The 21,719-nt window shown below is 45.0% G+C and overlaps 2 protein-coding genes across 2 annotated transcripts; both read left to right on the top strand.

Moving 5' to 3' along the window:
- LOC131683305 (uncharacterized protein K02A2.6-like) lies at positions 1 to 5,164 on the top strand. The gene is given in 2 exon segments (XM_058965155.1): positions 1 to 2,508; positions 2,511 to 5,164. Coding segments are annotated over 2 exon segments (4,602 nt in total). The 5' UTR covers positions 1 to 524; the 3' UTR covers positions 5,129 to 5,164.
- Positions 5,165 to 16,390: 11,226 nt separating this feature from the next.
- Positions 16,391 to 21,478, top strand: LOC131680469 (uncharacterized). Its single transcript, XM_058961181.1, has one exon. It carries the CDS (start codon positions 16,391 to 16,393, stop codon positions 21,476 to 21,478), a length of 5,088 nt encoding a protein of 1,695 aa, XP_058817164.1.
- Positions 21,479 to 21,719: the final 241 nt, after the last annotated feature.

The raw sequence follows: 21,719 nt of genomic DNA, 5'->3' as shown, positions 1-21,719 counted from the left end.
TTTATTTACCATTCATATGTGTATAAGAAAAGGATACAGAAAATGAATATGCCAGCTAAGGTCCCTACGCTACGACTTACTACGCTAGTGGTGTTTAATGTTCTATCCCTAAGCGTATGCAGCGCTTTCATCTATGCTATCTGTTGAGGACAACCCTATCGCGGTGTATTAATTAGTACCCCGTTCAGCGCTAGGCTCTAACTCGGCAGCATAGCTGTCAATGTGTGATGCCTGATAAGCGCATCAATGAAATGTTTTTGTGGTTGTCAGTTTCAGTTTTGTTTACGTCCTGTATAAAGTTGTACCGTGCTTTTAATGTGTTCGATAAAATATAGTTTGTTTTAATTGTTATCGTTCGCGTTTTATTCCCCTGATATAGAGACGATCCGTAAGCAAGTGTCGGGGACTTACACGGTACAAAAGTGGCGACGAGAATTCGCGAGTGTGGGTAGTTTTTATTCGCCGATAAACAAAACTAACCCAACATTCCGTCACCCGCGCGGAAGAAAAGAAAGTGGAGTGCGATGGCTGATGACGGTAGTGAGTTGAACGGACAAAATGGTGTTGACCCCCCAGGACTGTTAAATCAACGGCAGCAGTTGAATCAGCAGATTAATCCCGCACCAGCGGCCCACCAGCAGCAGCAATTTTTCGCTCCCGTTGTGACTACACACCAGCAACAGCAGCCGTTCATTCCCGTTTCTGCAGCTCAGCAGCAGCTGTTTACAAACATTCCGCCCCACCAATCGCAACCCCAGGTCAGTAATGATATGCTCATGCAAATAATGCAGATGATGCAACAGACGATTGCTCAAAGCCAACAGCAGTTTGCTCAAAGCCAGCTCCAACACCAACAGCTTATGGCTCAGCTGGTACAGCGGCAGCAACAGTCCGACGAGCAGCAACAACAGTTTTTTCGTACTATTGCATCGTCAATAAACGTGCAAGTACCACCGAACCCGGAACAGATCCTTGACTCCTTGGCAAGCAATATCAAGGAATTCCGGTATGAGATCGAGAGTAATGCCACTTTCGCAGTGTGGTACTCTAGATACGACGATCTTTTCGAGAAGGATGCTGCTAGGCTGGATGACGAGGCAAAAGTTCGTCTCCTAATGCGAAAGTTGGGTTTAGCAGAGCATGAGAGGTACGTAAGCTTCATTTTACCAAAGTTTCCCAAGCATTTTAGTTTCGCACAGACAGTTGACAAGCTCAAGAGCCTGTTTGGAGCGAAAGAGTCGGTTATCAGTCGTCGATACCGATGTCTGCAAATCGCGAAGAATCCTACTGAGGATCATGTGGCGTTCGCGTGTAGGGTAAACAAGGCTTGCGTAGAATTTGAACTGGGAAAGCTCACGGAAGAACAGTTCAAATGCTTAGTATACGTGTGTGGTCTGAAATCGGAGAATGACGTCGAGATTCGTACCCGTCTCCTTACAAAAATTGAGGACAATAACGACGTTACATTGGAGCAGCTCTCCGAGGAGTGTCAGCGTCTGTACAACCTCAAACACGACAGTGCGATGATTGAGTCTGCAGCACCATACAACCAAGTGCAAGCGATACAGAAGTTTGGTGGGAAGCGATTAGGCGAGCGTGACCGAGAGTCACCACAACTGTCTTCGAGTGCTACCGGAAGGAAGCCAAGTTATCCTTGTTGGCTTTGCGGTGCATTACATTTCGTCCGAGACTGTAGTTACGACAACCATAAGTGCTCCGATTGCGGCCAAGTCGGACATCGTGAAGGATACTGCGACAGTGCAAAGTTTCGGAAACCTGGAAGCAGACGTAAGAAGCGAGACGTCTCAGCCAAAGTGGTGGTGGTCGACGTATGCAGCGTGGAGCAGCGACGCAGATTTGTATCTGTTGGCCTATCTGGAACGGATATTCGACTGCAACTTGACACTGCATCTGACATCACTGTCATCAGCAGGGAGAGTTGGCAGAAACTCGGTAGCCCTGCGCTTTTGCCAGCAACAGTCAAAGCGAAGACAGCATCTGGTAACATTTTGCCACTCGATGGGGAATTCGAGTGTGACGTTACAATCGGAGAAAGTACACGACGTGATCTGATTCGTGTTACCGAGAAACAACTACATCTACTCGGTTCCGATTTAGTCGAGAGTTTCAACCTTTGGTCCGTGCCCATGGACACCTTCTGCTGTCACGTGTCAGGCTCTCCTGCGGAACCCGCTGCACTGCAATCGATTTTTCCAAACGCGTTCACCGATCAGCTCGGTTTGTGCAGCAAAACTAAAGTGAAGTTGGAGCTGAAAAAAAGTGTTCGACCCGTCTTCTGCCCTAAGCGCCCGGTTGCGTACGCGATGTATGATGCCGTTGACCAGGAACTCGACCGACTGGAAAATTTGAATATCATCACCCCAGTCGAATATTCGGAGTGGGCTGCTCCGATCGTTGTCGTCCGTAAAGCCAATGGTTCCATTCGAATTTGTGGAGACTATTCCACGGGGCTTAACGCTGCGCTCCAACCAAATCAGTATCCACTTCCCTACCGGACGATATCTTCGCCAAGCTGACTAACTGTAAGGTGTTCAGCCAGATCGATTTGTCCGACGCTTTCTTGCAGGTGGAAGTCGACGAACAGTACCGTAAGTTGCTAACCATCAATACGCATCGTGGCCTCTACTCCTACAACCGCCTCCCGCCAGGTGTGAAGATCGCACCTGGTGCCTTCCAGCAGCTCATCGATACAATGCTAGCCGGTCTGCAGTGCACGTGTGGCTACCTCGATGACGTCATCGTCGGCGGAAAAACTGAAGAAGACCACGATCGCAATTTGCGGGCTGTTCTAAAACGAATTCAGGATTTCGGGATCACCATTCGAGTCGATAAATGCACCTTCCGCAAGCAGCAAGTGCAGTATGTGGGTCATATTGTCGACAGTCGCGGATTACGTCCAGATCCCGCCAAAATTGAAGTGATATCCAAGCTGCCGCCTCTAACCGATGTATCTGGTGTGCGATCATTTTTGGGGGCTATCAACTACTACGGCAAGTTTGTTCCCAATATGCGCAAGTTACGATATCCGCTGGACAACCTTCTCAAGGACGATGCGAAGTTCCAGTGGACTGATGAGTGCCAGAGAGCGTTCGAGCACTTCAAACAAATACTCTCCTCGGATCTACTTCTCACACATTATGATCCGAAGCGGGAGATCATTGTCTCTGCCGACGCTTCTTCCGTTGGGCTCGGGGCAACGATTAGCCACAAGTTCCCCGACGGCACAATCAAAGTCGTCCAACATGCTTCCAGAGCACTCACAAAAGCTGAACAAGGCTACAGCCAACCGGATCGTGAAGGTTTAGCTATCGTCTTCGCCGTCACGAAGTTTCACAAAATGCTCTTCGGACGGCACTTTCGTTTGAAAACCGACCACCAGCCTTTGCTCCGTATCTTTGGTTCTAAAAAGGGAATACCGGTCTACACAGCCAACCGCCTCCAACGATTTGCGCTCAATCTACTGCTCTACGATTTTGACATCGAGTACGTGCCCACCCACAAGTTCGGCGACGCAGACTTACTCTCGAGGTTGATCAACCAGCACGTCAAACCCGATGAGGACTATATCATCGCCAGCATCAACCTGGAAGAGGACCTCAGGTCGGTAGTATCTCATACAGTTAAAGCTTTGCCTCTCAATTTCAGAGCCGTCGCACAAAGCACCCAAGCAGATCCACTGCTCCGAAAAGTCTACCATCACATTCAGCACGGTTGGCCGCAATCTGAACATTCAGAATCCGACATCCAGCGATTCCATGCCAGACAGGAATCACTCTCCGTGGTAGATGGGTGCATCATGTTTGCCGAACGGCTCGTCATCCCGTCGCTCCATCGCAAGCGATGCCTCGAACAGCTCCATTGTGGCCATCCTGGTATGCAGCGTATGAAGGCCCTCGCTCGAAGCTACGTGTATTGGCCCAGTTTGGATGCTGACATCGTCAACTTCGTCAAGGCATGCCAACACTGTGCGGCCGTAGCCAGGTCACCTCCTCACTCTTCACCGGTGCCGTGGCCTAAGCAGACCGCTCCGTGGCAGCGCGTCCACGTGGATTACGCCGGTCCAATCGAAGGCGAATATTACCTGATCGCCGTCGACTCCTTCTCCAAGTGGCCAGAAATCATTCAAACGTCCCGTATAACCTCGGCGGCAACCATCAGCATTCTCGGTGGGTTGTTTGCTCGGTTGGGTATGCCTGTTACACTAGTCAGCGACAACGGAACCCAATTCACGAGCGCTGAATTCGCAGATTTCTGCGCCTCAAACGGCATCGAACACCTCACAACTGCTCCGTTTCATCCACAATCAAATGGCCAAGCTGAACGATTTGTTGACACGTTCAAAAGGACTGTTACAAAAATTCGAGAGGGGAGAGGATCGATACAGCAAGCGTTAGACATATTCCTGTTAACGTACCGAAGTACACCCAACCGGGCACTGCCAGACCAAAAGTCGCCGTCCGAGGTCATGTTTGGTCGCAAAATACGCACCTGTCTCGAGCTGCTACGTCCCCCAACGGTACGAACTCCAGTGGCACCGTCGGACGATCACACAAAACCGAGGTTCTTCAGCCGGAACGATTCGGTTTACGCTAAGCTTTATGGCCGTAACGGTTGGAAGTGGGCTCCTGGAACAATCATCGAAAAAATAGGAGACGTGATGTATAACGTATGGGTCGATGATCGCCGAATGCTGCGTTCCCATATCAACCAACTCCGGAGTCGCCTAGCTGTCGACTCGATACCAAAGCAACCTGCCAATCAAGCCACCTCTCGTCAGTATTCGTTACCGCTCGACATCCTGTTGGGTGCCTGGAATCTACCAAATCAATCTTCTGGCACGCCAGCACCGTCCCTTGTTGCGAGCGGATCTGAATTATCACCTGTCTCCAGTCCCGAGCATACCTTGCTAGGTTCAGTGCCGGCGCTTGCGTCGTCTACACCACAGCAGGAAGTCTCGGCTTTCCCATCAACGTCATCGACATCAACAACATCAACATCAACTGAATTCGAATCCGCCATCGAAGTCGAATCCGTGGTAAATCTACCTAGACGTTCTTCACGAACCCGAAGACCGCCGAACAGGTTTGATCCGTACCACCTTTATTAAGAGGGGAGATGTTGAGGACAACCCTATCGCGGTGTATTAATTAGTACCCCGTTCAGCGCTAGGCTCTAACTCGGCAGCATAGCTGTCAATGTGTGATGCCTGATAAGCGCATCAATGAAATGTTTTTGTGGTTGTCAGTTTCAGTTTTGTTTACGTCCTGTATAAAGTTGTACCGTGCTTTTAATGTGTTCGATAAAATATAGTTTGTTTTAATTGTTATCGTTCGCGTTTTATTCCCCTGATATAGAGACGATCCGTAAGCAAGTGTCGGGGACTTACACGGTACAAAACTATCTAACTAGCTATACCTGACGGCATACTTAAAGGCGTTATATAAAAATGATTACAATTCATCACTTCCCCTCATTTTTATCAATTCAAGCATTTCAAGGAATTTAGGTTTCGCAAGCGCCTTGGTAAACATATCTGCCATTTGTTCTTCACTGCATGTATACTTCAATTTAATTTTACCTATACTAATCAATTCTCTAATGAACATATATTTCACGTCTATGTGCTTCGTGCGCTGATGCTCTCGAGGCTCTTCTGCAATCCTAATGCATGGAATATTGTCCTCATGTATGGTAAATGGAATTGTGGAAATTCCAAGCTCACCCATTACATTTGACAACCATATTCCTTCCTTACAGGCATTGCAAACCGATATAATCTCGGCTTCAGTCGATGATAAGCTCACAGTTGGCTGCCTCTTGGTAGTCCAAGATACCAAATTTCCGTAAACTCTGAAGATCCCTCCTGAGTTTGAACGTCTATCATCTTCGTCGTTTGCGTAGTCCGCATCTGCATATCCTTCAAGTGGTGAAACATCGCTGTCCTTATGGTAGACTAGGCGCAAGGTCTTACTGCCTTGTAAATATCTTAAAACTCTTTTTAAACCTCCCCAATGCTCGTCGTCTGGATGACTCTGGTACCTGCTAAAAATACTAATAGAAAAACATATATCAGGTCTTGACATTATGGCAAGATATTGCAGACAGCCCAAAAGAGCTTTATAGGGCTCGTTGGTCAACTGCCCATTACTTTTCTTCCATTTGATATTCGCATCAATTGGAGTTCCCACTGATTTACAGTTTTCCATCCCAAACCTTATTAAAACTCTTTTAATATACGCTTCTTGCGAAATATATAGTAGACCAAATTCAGGATTATATTTTATTTCAAGTCCAAGAAAGTTCTTTACATTTCCCAGATCCTTCATTTTAAAATGATTTGATAAACTTTTCTTTAAAATATTTATGTTATCCAAATTCTTTCCAAATATTAAAATATCGTCCACATAGAGAACAATGATTAATTCTTTCGAATCAGATACATATATACAAGTATCACTTTTAAGCTTCCTAAATCCTAATTTTATGATTATTTCGTCAAATCTCAAGTTCCAGCTTCTACTAGATTGTTTTAATCCGTAAATGCTCTTATTCAATTTACAAACTTGGAGTGCATCACCCTCTTCCATTTTTGGAAGTTTCATGAATACTTCTTCCTTCAAATAACCATTAAGAAACGCGGTTTGCATGTCCATTTGATGGATAATCCAGTGGTGTTGAACGGCCAAAGACAATAGCATTCTAATGCTGGTCATCTTTGCAACAGGTGCGAAGGTTTCACCATAGTCTAGTTCTGGACGCTGTGAACAACCTTTTGCCACAAGTCTAGCCTTGTGTCGAGATGAACCTCCTTCATCTTTGATGCTGAACACCCACATAGAATTGATAGCTTTTCTACCAACTGGTAAACTGCTAACCAATTTCCATGTGTTGTTCTCACATAAAGCATTGAGTTCCTCGTTTATCGCACACTTCCACAAATCCCAATCACTACGCTGTTTTAACTTATTCAAGTCCTGAGGAATTTCATCGATTATATTGGTCGCGATAAAATTCGTTTCATATTCATCCAACCAATCTGGTGCCCTTGAATTTCTTTGGCTGCGTTGCAAACATTGCCTATCATCTAAAACTTCCCCTGAATCAGCTTCAATGAATTCATCTTCGCTGCTACTCGCAGAATTATTCACCGATTCCAATTGGTTGGGTGGGTCAGAATCGTCCATTGCAGGTAAATCTACCTCGCAATATTTCTGATTCTCCTGAATCCCTAATTCAACCTTATTATTGAAAAAGAATCGTGATTCATCAAAAATTACGTCTCTGGAGATAATGATTTTTCTTCCCTCTTCGTCCCACAGACGATACCCGAATGGAGCATAACCAACGAATGCCAATACTCGGCTTCATTTATCCAATTTTGAGCGGTGCTCTTTATTGATATGTGCAAAAGATATGCACCCAAAGGTTCTAAGTCTGCTAATGTCCGGTTTCAAATTAAACCACATCTCATAAGGAGTTTTAGCAAATGATAATGAACACGTTGGACTTCTATTCGTTACATATGCTGCATTATACAGAGCTTCACCCCACAAATACATGGGTGATTTACTAGCATGCAGCATCGTTCTGACTTTCTCCATTAACGTACGGTTCATGCGTTCACTGACTCCGTTCTGTTGCGGAGTGTATGGAACTGTCGGAATCATTTGAATTCCCTTTTCGCGGCAAAAACTAGTAAAATCCGAGCTAATATATTCTCCGCCATTGTCAGATCTAAAATTTTTAATTTTTAAACCAAAGTGAGCATTTGCTAACGCCTCAAAATCTTTGAACTTTTGCAACACTTCGTATTTGTTTTTGATCAAATATATTATGACAAAGTGAGTGTAATCATCAATAAAGCTCACAAAATAACGAAAACCATCATATGTAGCCTCCGACAATTGCCCGCAGACATCGGAATGTACAAGTTCTAGTGGCTTATTTGATCGATTCACACCTTTAACACCGAACGGTTCTCTACTTTGTTTGCCAAATATACAAGATTCACAAATATTAGAATCTGCAACGAAATTTAAAGATTCAAGGTCCAATCCGTCGACCATGTGTTTCTCAGAAAGTTTCTTCAAATTGGCTATTCCTAAATGGCCAAAACGATTATGCCAAATTTGAAAACCATTAGTTATTTTGCCGACATGCGCTTTTTCAAGACCATGATCGAGATAAACGTCGAGCTGATAGAGTCCATCTACTCTCCTCCCCCGAATGATAACCTCGCTATCCTTGTTCTTGATACTAACGCCACCATTTTCAAACAAAATAGTCATACCAGCGGACTCAATCCGCGAAACCGAAAGAAGGTTTGATTCTAGTTCTGGAATAAAAAGTACGTTATACAATGCAATTCTCTGACGTTTATTTCCATCATCCCGTCCCAAATACACATTGCCAGCCCGGTTACATTTAATGTCAGCTCCATTTTTAGCTGTGCGAATAGTTACATCGTCAATATTCCACATATTATTAAATGCCCTAGCATCATAAAACATGTGCTGCGAAGCCCCAGAATCCAAGAAGCAAGGAAATGGCATTCTGTGCAATGGAAGTCGACGAACTCTGGCATCCTGCAGATTCTCCGCCGATTTGTCGCTGATCGGTCTTACCTGAACCTTGCTAATCGCGTTGATACTGTCCAAGTTGAGCTTATTCAACGGGACACGTACCATGAAAGCACCATCCTGCCTTCGGATCACTTTTGTTGCTGTAGCTGATGCACGCTGGTCTTCATCCTGAGTGGCCTGCTTCACACATACTCGTAAATCGCCCGGGTTACGAGCGGTGATTGGTTCCACCACCTCTACCACCTGGCGTACGTTTGAAGCAACACTCAATGATACAGACTGCGCCATCAACGCGACATCGACATTCGTGCGACTATCCCGCCTCTCTTCTGACTGGTTCGGACGAGCACCATCCTGGCATTTGTTAGCCCTCTCCTGGCGACGCTTTTGTTTACGAAACACGAAACAATTTTTCTTTTTGTGGCCTTCTTTCCCGCATTCGAAACACACAACTTTCTTTCTTCGTTCGCTCCCTAGTAGAGCCACAGGCTGAAGAGATGGTTGATGATGACCTCTTCCGGCAGCTTCCTCTGCGTCCAGGAATAACCGTTGAATGGCCTCAAGTGACATTTCTTCCAGCTCCTGTTTTCTCACCACGGATAACGCACTAATAACGTGTTTAAACTTCTCTGGGATAGCAACAAGCAAGGTATTGACTTTTTCCACCTTCGCTACAACTTCTCCCATAGTTTCTAATTGGCGAATTAGCTCTTGATGACAAGAAAACAGTTCCTTCAGCGATGCGTATCTCATATTACCCAAAGTATACAGTTTTGAACGTAGGCCAATCATAGCTACCGCACCCCTTGGCTGATAAATCTGTTGTAGCTGGTCCATAATGTTCTTGGCATACTGGCATTGAAGAACATGCCCCATGGCTTCGTCTTCCAATGCCATCCAAAGCTCATTCACCGCTGCATCATCGTCCTTCAGCCTTTTATCCAATAAGGCTTTCCGCGCTGTTTCTTCCGCCTCATTAGCACCAGCCACTGGCTGAGCAAAATCTTCTTCCATTGGAGTCTTTTCCAAAGTATGCAGCAAATTTTCTTGCTTTAGGTGTTGTTCCATTCTCCTCTTCCAAAATGGAAATGATTTCTCATCTCCTTTGAACAAAGGGACAACCACCCTGCGCATACGATTCTCCATTTCTTTAGGAACGAAAAAGAACAAAAACAAATTGCAATATAGTTATCAATTTAAATATCCCAAAGGAAAACTCCTACTGGGCCCATAACCTGTTGAACGACAAATGGAGTGAAAATATCTTGCAGTAAAATAACCGCCTAGACTATCACCAACCTGTGAGAATTTTCCCTTAGAGAAGTGAATATGCTCAATCAGTTTATCTACCGACTTGAGACCATCACCAGACCTATACTGTTTGTATTCGGTCTTCAAAAATAGAGCAGAAACTAGATTTAGTTTACTCTTGTTTATTTACCATTCATATGTGTATAAGAAAAGGATACAGAAAATGAATATGCCAGCTAAGGTCCCTACGCTACGACTTACTACGCTAGTGGTGTTTAATGTTCTATCCCTAAGCGTATGCAGCGCTTTCATCTATGCTATCTAACTAGCTATACCTGACGGCATACTTAAAGGCGTTATATAAAAATGATTACAATTCATCATTATTATGCCTTAATATGAACTAAAAATAGAAAATAACTAGTTTTTGGGACAATTTGGCATCTATCCACCTACCAGTGCAGAGGTCATTTTTCTAGATCCTTCCGAATACTAGTATTTTCGAGGTAATCTTTGTGAATAAATTTGTTTTTCCGATGCATAAACAGTTGGTAAGTGGAAAAGGGAAACCTGTGCACCTATTCATAGATATACATTTTGCCAAACATATTATTTGGCCCTGCAGCATTTTGGCGTATCTCAAATTAGTGGAAATATCAATATTTTCAAATCGCTTGGAATTGGTGGATCGGAAAAGATCGGAAGAGATTGAATGTTTTTCGGATAGCCGGAATCTTGTTTTGTAATGTTGTTTCAGCAACTTTGCCGGATCTTGCCGTATAATGTAACTTTTCTATCATTCAAATTTGGAATAAAATGTTTAAAAAGGGTGTTTCTAAAGCTGGTCCAATACACAGAAACACTACTATTTTCGGCTATTTTTAAGCTGAGATTACACAAATAGTTGTGTTCAATTACGTTTGTTATAATATTGTCTTATTTAATGCAGTCATCATCATTAGAAAGCGATTTTGCTGGATATATAATAAAAAATGATTAAAAACCCCTTAAAATATCACCATTTTGCATCCATACAAAAAATCTTTAGCATTTTTTGGCAAACTCTTTATTTTGGTACAATATGCAGTATGCTTTTAGGTATCTAAAAAAAATATAACTCAATAAAAAATCGAAAAAAATTTTTTTTTTGTTATTGGCCAAGAATTTGTTCTAGTTACTCCTCTGTGCGCTGTCCGGGTTGTGAGAATGCGGATAGAACACTCCATTCCTTTCTTCGTAACCCTGGAAAATGGAACCAACTGGCACATATAACTAACAAACTGTTACGTTTCAATTCTACGAACAACTATGGAAAACAGTGGTATAAAATCTTTTGTTGCCCATTTCTGCTGCATTAACCGCAACCAGGATTCAGTTTCAACGCCTTATTCATTCTTTAATCTGCATCTTGACTGAAGTTTAAAGCAGAGTCTAAAGCCTTCAGCTCGGAGGCAATATTAATGCATTCACCTACCAAAACATTCACATCATACGTCTCCCAACCTTTGAACGGAACGGATCGTTATATTTCACAGTGGTGTTCGGTGTGTAAATTTCAGTGATTCAAGGTCATCCTTTGTTCGTTCGTTAGCTGCCATTCTGCTGGTGCCGGCAGTAAATCCAGAACATTGTTTTCGCTGGTGCGGAACAATCGACGTTGTTTGCAGATAAGTTTTGCTTTATTTTTTTTCCTCGTTTGCTTTCTTTCCTTTTCCCTACTTTTACTCTACCTTGTAATCAAATAATAAGACACATTCCCGTTTATATAACGCTCTGCCCTCGTGCTTAAATGGCCGAGGGCGAAATACCATCTGATGTAATCAGTGCGGTAAAATATCAATTTCAAACGAAAATAATCGTTTCAAGTGAAACTTCGAGCCTTTCACTGTAAACATACCACCACTATATCAGTTGAGTTCGGCTGCCGTCTTCGTTTGAGTCACTCAAAGTTCACTGTCAATTGAATAACAGGTTCTAGTCATTTGACGTTTTTGCCTGTTTAGTTTCTATTGAACACCAACCTCACATTAGCACGGTCTCAGCTAATGGAAGTGAACCATTCCAATGAACCACTCACAAATGAATATGAAGGCACACTCACTGACATAAAAATAACTCCGACCAAGATAATAAATAATATAGGGTAAAGGCTATGATAAGACGAGGCAACTCAAGACGGATACAGGTACGAGCATTTTTTCTCTGCATGAGTAAGGTTGTATTTTTTTTCGATGAAGCTGATAAATCAGGAGGATATGAAAAAGAAAAGAATGAAACAAATGACGTAGTGGGCTTTTCTGCTTAACAAACATAAAACAAATGCACTCAAAAATGACAAATGTTCCGAACCTTTCTTTCTCTTCTTCTTGGAGAGTTTTCTTTCCTTTCTTGTGCCCTGGTGAATAATTGTTGACAGATGACTGTATGCAACTAGCGAGGTTGGCAGTGCAGCCAATTTCTTTGTCATATTTAGATATGTTGCTATAATACACATAATAATGACTGTTTTATTAACTCACATTTCGCCAAAATATATCTGGAACTAATCAATCCAAGATTTTTATCATATACTACATGTTTCTAGCAAATTTGGTCAGCATAACAGCCTATTCATCAGAATCAAATTTGCCACAAACTTTGAAATATAGATGGACGTACTACCAAAATACAGAAATATACAGAAATCGTATTACTAGTTGCTTTATCTTGTCTTAGGTGTAAACGGGCGAACTCGTTAAAGGTCCAAGATGATAGATAACGGAAATCGATGGTTAGTCATTTTAAATGAAGGCGTAGTTGGTTGAGTGGTAAGCGTGACAGCCACCCATCCCAGTTAGTCTGGGTGCACTCCCAGCCGAGGTCGCTGAGATTTTTCTGAGGTGTAAAATCTTCTTTCGGAAGGGAAGTAAAGCCGTTGCCTAGCAAAAGCAAGTATCGGACTAACGTTCCTTCTGTGATCTACGTTCGGGCCAGGCCGGCGCCGGTTTTGTTCAATAAACACTTTAGGATTACCAGGAGTTGCACATTGAAAGATGTTTCCCTAATCCCAAGCACTACTACTGATTCCCTGTGCAACTTCAGCTAGTCTAGATCGATAACGGAGTAGCAGCTACGGGTGGTCGTACAAGGTCAAGCTCAAGCTCAAGCTCGATGGTTAAAGTCATTTTTAAATCAGAGATGAGGGCAACATGGATACCATTTGAAAGGAGGTTAGGCCATTTTGAAATCCAAGATTGCGGCCTATAGTGACCAAGAAACTGTGAAAACAACTATCAATATGGGTATCATTTAAAATAATCATAAAATACCGTAATTTATGAATTTAGGCCATTTTGAAAACAAAGATGGCGGTTTCGGGTAACCACCACAGTAAAAACCATGATCAATATATATCTATATCGCTTTTGCAATGATGGTCACTAGATGACGGAAACTGATGATTGAGGACATTTTGCAATCAATCAATCCAATATGGCGCCTCTTGGTTACCTCAAATCAATAAACCCACCTTCGATATGACCTATTTATAGCATTCATATCGAGCAGAACCTTTTCGAATTCTTTCTGAAAAAGAAAAGATTCTCGTAGACTATAGACTGTGCTCGTAATGTGTTCCTATATAACCAGTGTGGAAATGTTTTACCTCTTCACCATGTCATCGGAATTGTACACAGGGAACTATTGGTAGAGGTGCAAATAAATAGCTGAATTACATATTTGATTTTAGCAATGAATTTGACAGCTTCGTACAATTATGATAGCATACTGCGGCTATCATATTTCTTTTTCAAATTTTCTTAAATTCGCAGAGTTTAGACGAAAATAATGAATCTACTAATAACAGCTTATTGAAACTGGTTGCAATGAAAAATGTTATTTGGTAGTACGTTCATCTCTATAATATTTTTGTTGCAAATTTGATTCTGATGAATAGGCTGTTATGCTGGCCAAATTTTGCTAGAAACATGTAGTATGTGATAAAAATGTTGGATTGATTAGTACCAGATAAATGCGAAATGTGTGTCAATAAAACGGTCATTATTATGTGTATTATAGCAACATATCTAAATATGACAAAGAAATTGGCTGCACTGCCAACCTCGCTATCTGCATACACTCATCTGTCATCTGGCACAAGAAAGGCATGATAACCAAAAATACGAAGCCAGTTGTCTCTTTTTGTCTTAGGTTTACCCGGATCTCATTTGACTGGTGTTCACTCGGGAAATTGAAAGCTGATCTATTCATTTGAGAGGATCAAACGAAGGAGGTTGAATATGAATTGCGACTCATTTGAAAGCAGCGGTGAGTGAAGTGCCATGAACACAGCTTCAGATTAACAACAACTGATGCGTTAAATGAATGTGAATGCTACTGCAGACGACTGATTGACTGCGTTCATTCAGTTTCGATTGAATGAAATGAAATTTTACTGCACTGGATGTAATCATGGAAGTCCCTGATCCCCCTAATACTCGCATTGCTCCCCGTATAAAGCAGTACCCAGAAGGTTCCTCTGGGCCATGGGTGGTATATTTTCGGACCGGAGAGAAACCGGTTAATATATTAAAACTTTCTCGAGATCTGACTGCTAATTACCCGGCCGTAACTCAGATAACACGTGTTCGGGCAAACAAGATACGTGTTCTAGTGAGTGATCTCGGCCAGGCAAACGCGATTGCTTGCTGTGAGCGCTTTACGCGGGAATTTAAAGCGTACGTGCCTTGTGTGGCCTGTGAAATCGATGGGGTGGTGTCCGAACCGGGCCTGAAATGCGAAGAACTGTTGGAGCACGGGGTTGGCTGCTTTAAGGACCCCTCACTTGAACAGATTAAGATCTTGGAATGCAAACAATTGTATACCGCAAACACCGAGGGAGGTAAGACTACCTACTCTCTATCAGACTCGATTCGGGTGACATTCGCCGGGTCCTCTCTTCCCAACTACATCCTCCTTGACAAGGTTCGCCTACCAGTTCGCCTGTACGTACCGCGGGTCATGAACTGCAGCAATTGCAAGCAGTTGGGCCACACAGCCACATATTGTGGAAATAAGAAACGATGCGGCAAATGCGAAGGAGAGCATGAGGATGACTCTTGCGACAAAGAAACTGAAAAGTGTATTTGCTGCGGGGGCCCTTCACATGCTCTTAAATCATGTCCTGCGTACAAGCAGCGCGGGGATAAAATTAAGCGCTCCCTTGAGGAACGCTCAAGGCGTTCTTATGCAGAAATGCTAAAGAATGCTTCGCCATCTGTCCTGTCCGAAAATCCCTATGCTGGTTTGGCTAACGTTGAGCAAGAATCTGACGACCCACGAGAGGGAACATCTTTGGTTAACCCAGGGTGTCACATCACTATGGATTGTGACGCACCTCTTATTACACCTCATTGATCGACCGGTCGAACAACCGCAGCTCCGACCCTGTACTACTTAGCTGTCATACATCCGCCGACCGAGAAGTGACACGTAGGTAAGAAAAAGTGCAAGTCAGAGAGTTGAATTAACGTGATAGCTGAAGTAGCGTGCAGGAAGAATTAATTTATTATCCTAAAGAATTATTGATTATTCTACTTATATCTAGAGTAAAATACCTAGGGCAGTGATTGACATATCTTACACACGAAACATTTATTTAACAAAGAACACAGAAGGTAAAATAATCTTGTGAAAATCTACATATAAAACCTAACCTAAATCATGCATTTACAGTTAATAGTACGGATAGTTGCGTCTAGTACGGGCAAATAAGTATCACAAGGAAACTAAACGTGAGTAGTATAAGCATTGTTTGTTAAACCACACCTATGTCATACACACAAATCCCATGAAACCATGAAGGTAATTAATTATAATAAACTTATACCTTTATTCCCAAAGGGATTTTATAACCTCCCTCTACGTTTCGGTACAAATATACGAGAGTTACAAAACCGGAAATCATCTCCTTTATTGTCCGTTTACTTGCGCAACATTTTATAAAATCCGTTTATCAATCGGGGGCTCTAGTCGGTATGTCAAAGAAAGGTGACGGTCAGGGAACTTCCCCAGCAAACGATGCTCTACCGCCGGGAGTGAGCTGCGACATATGTAAGAATCCGGATAACAGTCGGATGGTAGCGTGTGATTCGTGTGGGCAGTGGTTTCATTTCGCGTGTGTTAGTGTGGATTCAAATGTTCAGGATGAGGAGTGGAGTTGCAAGAAATGCCTTGAGGCGGTGATTCAACTTCCAGCCGGTGCATCTACACCTAATACCGACACTGGAGTAATACCAAAGCCCGGAACCAGGCTAACAGAATCTAATCTGGAGGAGTACGTGCAGAAACAGTTGGCGGTGATGCAGGTGGGCTTTGAACGTTTGTTGAAGGCGAAAGATGATCGGCATCTGAAGGAGCTCAGAGATCAACGGAAGAAATATGAACAGGTGTTGAAAGACACGGAGCGACGTGTGCTAGAGCGTGTGGAAAGGCAAAACTTAATTAGCTCAAGTGGGGGTGGATTAACGGCGAGTTCAACTGTAAATCAACCGGCACAGATGGTGTCCAGTGGATCGACTGGTAATCAAAACCCGAAATTGTTAGGTAGCAGATCAACAGCGAGTTCTACGAGTTATCATCCACAGCAGGTGGCAGGAGGATCAACGACAGGTGCGATCGGAAGTCAGCCGTTGCCATGGATGTTGGGAACCGGACCGACAGCAAGTTCGACGGAAAATCCACTGCCACAAATTAATGCACAAGAGGTGAGTCAGGGCAATGAGGCTCTAGCACATGAGTTGATGTTGCTGGAGGAGCAGCAGGCAAGAGAGGAGAAACATATGGAGGAGCGAAGCCGCCTTTTACAACGGCATGCGATGTTCGGCGGAGGAGCAGCCGGTGGAATCGGACTGAATCCTCAGGCGACAGCATTCCAACCGATTGGTAGCGGGTTTTTCGGTGTTTCTTCGCTAAGTCAAGGTCAGATTTCAGCGCGTCAAGCTATCAACAAGGAGCTTCCCATATTTTCCGGCAACCCGGAAGAATGGCCGCTTTTTCTAGCAAGCTACGAGAACTCGACCAGGATTTGCGGATATAGCGACGAAGAAAACATGCTTCGACTTCAACGAAGCCTCAAGGGAAAGGCAATGGAAACGGTACGTTGTCGTCTGTTGCATCCTGCCAACTTACCGGGGGTTATAGCGACGCTGAGAACCCTGTTTGGGAGACCGGAAGTCATCGTCCATTCGCTGGTGAATAAGATCCGGGAAATGCCATCGCCGAAAGCTGAAAAACTGTGCACGCTGATCGATTTCGGAGTTGCAGTTCAAAACGTCTGCGCGACCATCACAGCTTCAGGTCTCGACGAGTATATGTGCAACGTGGCGCTACTCCAAGAACTGACGGAGAGATTGCCGCCTTCTATTAGACTGAACTGGGCGTACCATCGGCAGGGACTGAACAGAGTCACTCTTTCGGAATTCGGAGACTGGCTTGGGAAGTTAGTTGAAGCAGCGAGCATAGTCACGATGCCAACCCTCAACATCTCGAAACCAGAGAGACGTGGAAGGAAAGACGACAACTACATCAACGTTCACTCGGAAAGCAACTCTAGTTGCGAAGTTCTCTCGTTAGATCGCCCGATTACTGCATCAAAGGGCTGTCTCGTATGTTTGAACGAATGCAGCGGTCTGGACACGTGTGGCAAGTTTCTCGCCTTGGGCGTCGGGTCCCGTTGGACAGTTGTGAAAGAGCAAAGGTTGTGCAGAAAGTGTCTACGGAGGCATTACGGTGCCTGCCACGTGAAAACACCCTGTGGAAGAAACGGTTGCTCGTTTATGCACAACACATTGTTGCACGAGGACAAGCGATATAACAAACGTTTGACTCCCGAACCAGCGCAGCAGTCTAACGAGAGTTCAACAACACAGAGCTGCAACACGCATTCGAAGAGGGCGGGAAAGGTTTTATTTCGGTACGTGCCTGTAACGATCTACGGTAAGGGAAAGCAAGTGACAACCTATGCTTTCCTCGACGATGGGTCGTCGGCGACTTTGATGGAGCACAGCCTACTGAGAGAATTAGATCTTAAAGGAACGCCCTATCCATTGTGCTTGAATTGGACGGGTGGCCACCAGCGGGAAGAAGATGAGTCAGTCTTACTGACGTTGAAGATCTCCGGTGTAAATGACACTCGTGAAGTGTTCGACCTTCCAGAGGTTTATACGGTTAGGGATCTTTCTCTTCCGAAACAGTCGGTCTCAGTCTCGCAGTTGGCAACTAAGTACAGCTATCTCAAAGGTTTGCCATTGAAATCCTACGATGATGTCTCTCCACGGATCCTTATAGGGATGAACAATTGCCGCCTGGGTCACGCCCTGAGAAGTGTCGAAGGTGGTGAGAACGAACCGGTGGTGTCCAAAACCCGCCTTGGATGGATGATATACGGACCTTGCACCATGGAATCTGGTACGACGAACTCCGGCTATAGCAGTTATCACAGTTTCCACATCTGTCCTTGTGTTAGGGAAGAAGAAAGGGATCTGAATGCGGCACTTAAGGAATACTACTCAATTGAGTCGTTGGGAATCTCTGGTTCACAAAAATCACTACATTCAAAAGATGAGGAGCGCGCGATTAAAATTCTGTCAACCGAAACACGACTGGTAGGGAATCGCTACGAGACCGGCCTATTGTGGCGCTATGATCAAGTACAGCTACCCGACAACAAGGGAATGGCTGCAAAGCGCCTAGCTTGTCTACAGAAGCGAATGAGACGGGAACCCGAATTAGCTGCGGCGATGCGATCGAAAATGCTTGAGTACGAGGAGAAGGGTTACATTCGGCGACTGTCGGCAATGGAGAAGGCGGAGAAACATTCTAACGACTGGTATCTACCAATCTTCCCAGTAACCAACCCGAACAAACCAGGGAAGCTACGAATCGTATTCGACGCGGCCGCCAAGGTCAACGGCGTCTCACTGAACTCGTTCCTCCTAACGGGACCCGATCAATTGGTGTCACTGCTTACAGTTCTGTATAAGTTTCGCGAGTTTCGCGTCGCCGTAGTGGGAGACATTCGGGAAATGTTCTTCCAAGTACAGATGAAGAAGCTAGACCAACGAAGCCAGATGATTTTGTGGAGCAACGGTAATCCGGAGGATGAACCCGAAGTGTATGCGGTAGCAGTTATGACGTTCGGTGCGGCATGCTCTCCAAGCTGTGCGCACTATGTCAAGAACCGAAACGCTGAAAGATTCGAAGAGCAGTATCCACGAGCGGTAGAGTGCATAAAGTATGAGCATTATGTCGACGACATGTTGATGAGTGTTGAGACTGAGGAGGAAGCTGTAAAACTAGCCAGCGAGGTACGATCTATCCACTCTCAGGGAGGATTCGAGATACGCAATTGGTTATCAAATTCCCGTTCGGTCATCGATAATCTGCACGAGGTCAGTACCACGGAAAAGAACATGAGCCTTTGCGCGGAGATGACGACGGAAAAGGTGCTCGGTATGTGGTGGGACACCACAACAGACACGTTCACGTTCAAATTATCACCGAAGCACGACGAGCAGCTACTTTCCGGAATCAGGATGCCAACAAAACGAGAAGTTCTGAGAACATTGATGGCTATATACGATCCGATGGGATTCATTGGTAATTTCCTCATCTACTTGAAGATCCTGATGCAGGAAATCTGGCGTTCCGGATGTGGTTGGGATGATGAAATCAACGGAAAGCTGGCCGAAAAGTGGCAGACGTGGATCGATGCGTTGCCGAACGTCCATCAAGTTAAGATTCCTCGTTGCTACCGAATTATAACATCTGCCAAACCAGCCAACAATGTGGAATTGCATATTTTCTGCGATGCCAGCGAGAATGGGATGGCTGCTGTGGCCTACTTCAGGTTCGAGGAAGAAGGAAAGGTGGAATGTGCGATGATTGGATCTAAAACACGCGTAGCCCCTCTGAAGTTTCTCTCTATCCCTCGACTTGAGCTGCAAGCTGCCGTTATTGGAGCTCGTCTAGCCGACTGTATCGTCAAATCACATCGTATTAAGATCATGCGCCGTGTTTTCTGGACAGACTCCCGTGATGTGATATGCTGGTTACGATCTGACCATCGGCGCTATAGCCAGTTCGTTGCCTTCAGGGTCAGTGAGCTGCTGGATACAACTCAAGTGGACGAGTGGAGATGGTTGCCAACAAAGATGAACGTAGCGGACGAAGGTACGAAGTGGCAAAGGCTGCCAGACTTACGCCCTAGTAGCCGCTGGTTTCGCGCACAGGATTTTCTTTGGGAATCGGAAGCCGAATGGCCTGGTCACAATCGAGATCAAGGATCAACTGTAGAAGAAATTCGGCCCAGTGTCCTACATCATACAGTTACCGAGCCGCTAGTGAGTTTCGAGCGCTTCTCCAAATGGAAACGTCTGCTGAGATCGATGGCATATGCCCGTCGTTTCATCACGAATCTTCATAAGCGCATCGAAGGGGCCACCGCCGAGCTGGGACCACTAACGCAGGAAGAGCTGAAACTGGCGGAAAGCACAATTTACCGGATTGTTCAACAGCAGGCGTACCCTGACGAAATGCGCTTGATCCGTAGCAATAGCTCAGATGCCAGTCCGTGGAAACGTACCTTGCCAAAAAGCAGCTCGTTGTACAAGCTGAGTCCAGCTATCGATGAACTCGGTGTTCTACGGATGCGAGGGCGTATAAACGCATGCGAATGGGTTGACGAGGCGACCAAAAACCCCATCCTGCTTCCAAGACGGAATCCCGTGACTGATCTGGTGCTCGCTGAGTACCACGCTTCTTGCCGTCATCAGAATCATCACACAGCGCTGAACCAGGTTCGATTGAAATTCAGCATCCCTCGTCTTCGTTCAGAGTTCGATCGTGTACGCAGAAACTGTCAGCGTTGTAAAGTCCGACAATCAGAGCCACAACCTCCAGCGATGGGAAACCTCCCGCTTGCCCGTATGGCAGCATTTCAAAGACCGTTCTCGTACACCGGGATTGACTATTTCGGGCCAATGTCGGTAACAGTTGGCAGAAGGGTCGAGAAAAGATGGGGAGTACTACTTACCTGCATGACAACCCGAGGTGTGCACATTGAAGTAGCACATTCGTTAACGACGGATTCTTGTATTCTGGCACTGCGCAATTTCATTGCGAGGAGGGGTTCCCCTCTGGAGATTATAAGCGATCGAGGAACTAACTTCATAGGAGCGTCGCGAGAGCTGCGCGAGGCCATGCAGAAAATCGACATGACGAAACTTATGGTTGAATTCGTCAGTCCTAACACAAAGTGGACGTTCAATCCACCGGCCGCTCCACATTTTGGTGGCTGCTGGGAGCGTTTGATCCAGTCGATTAAAAAGATCATGAACGATTTCGACGTCCCACGCCTGCCATCCGACGAGATTCTGCGATCCATGCTATTGGAGATCGAGATGATCCTGAACTCAAGACCGCTCACTGACATACCGCTAGAAAACGACGCGGAACTTCCGTTAACGCCGAACCACTTCCTATTAGGATCGGCAGACGGGACTAAGCCCCCGATTATCTTCGATAACGAACCGGCAGCCCTCAAGCGGTCATGGACGATGGCCCAGCTGTACGCCGACAGGTTTTAGAAAAGATGGGTGGCCGAGTACCTGCCCACGTTGACACGCAAGACAAAATGGTTTCAACCGGTGAGGCCCATCCAGAAGGGTGATCTGGTGCTAATCGTGGACTGCAATCTTTCACGGAATTGTTGGCCACGAGGACGTGTGGTCGAAGTGGTTCAAGCCAAAGACGGACAGGTTCGTCGAGTCACCGTGCAGACTGCGACTGGGCTTCTGGAGAGGCCAGCGACCAAGATTGCGGTGCTGG

The sequence above is a fragment of the Topomyia yanbarensis genome, chromosome 2 (assembly GCF_030247195.1).
Source record: "Topomyia yanbarensis strain Yona2022 chromosome 2, ASM3024719v1, whole genome shotgun sequence".
In the NCBI taxonomy this organism is placed as follows: domain Eukaryota; kingdom Metazoa; phylum Arthropoda; class Insecta; order Diptera; family Culicidae; genus Topomyia; species Topomyia yanbarensis.
Note: the sequence above shows the minus strand (reverse complement) of the source record. Positions and strands in the feature narration are given on the sequence as shown.

What these genes read in the sequence shown, in the direction of transcription:
- LOC131680469 (XM_058961181.1), top strand. Translation starts at nt 16,391, where the DNA reads ATGGTGTCCAGTGGATCGACTGGTAATCAAAACCCGAAATTGTTAGGT.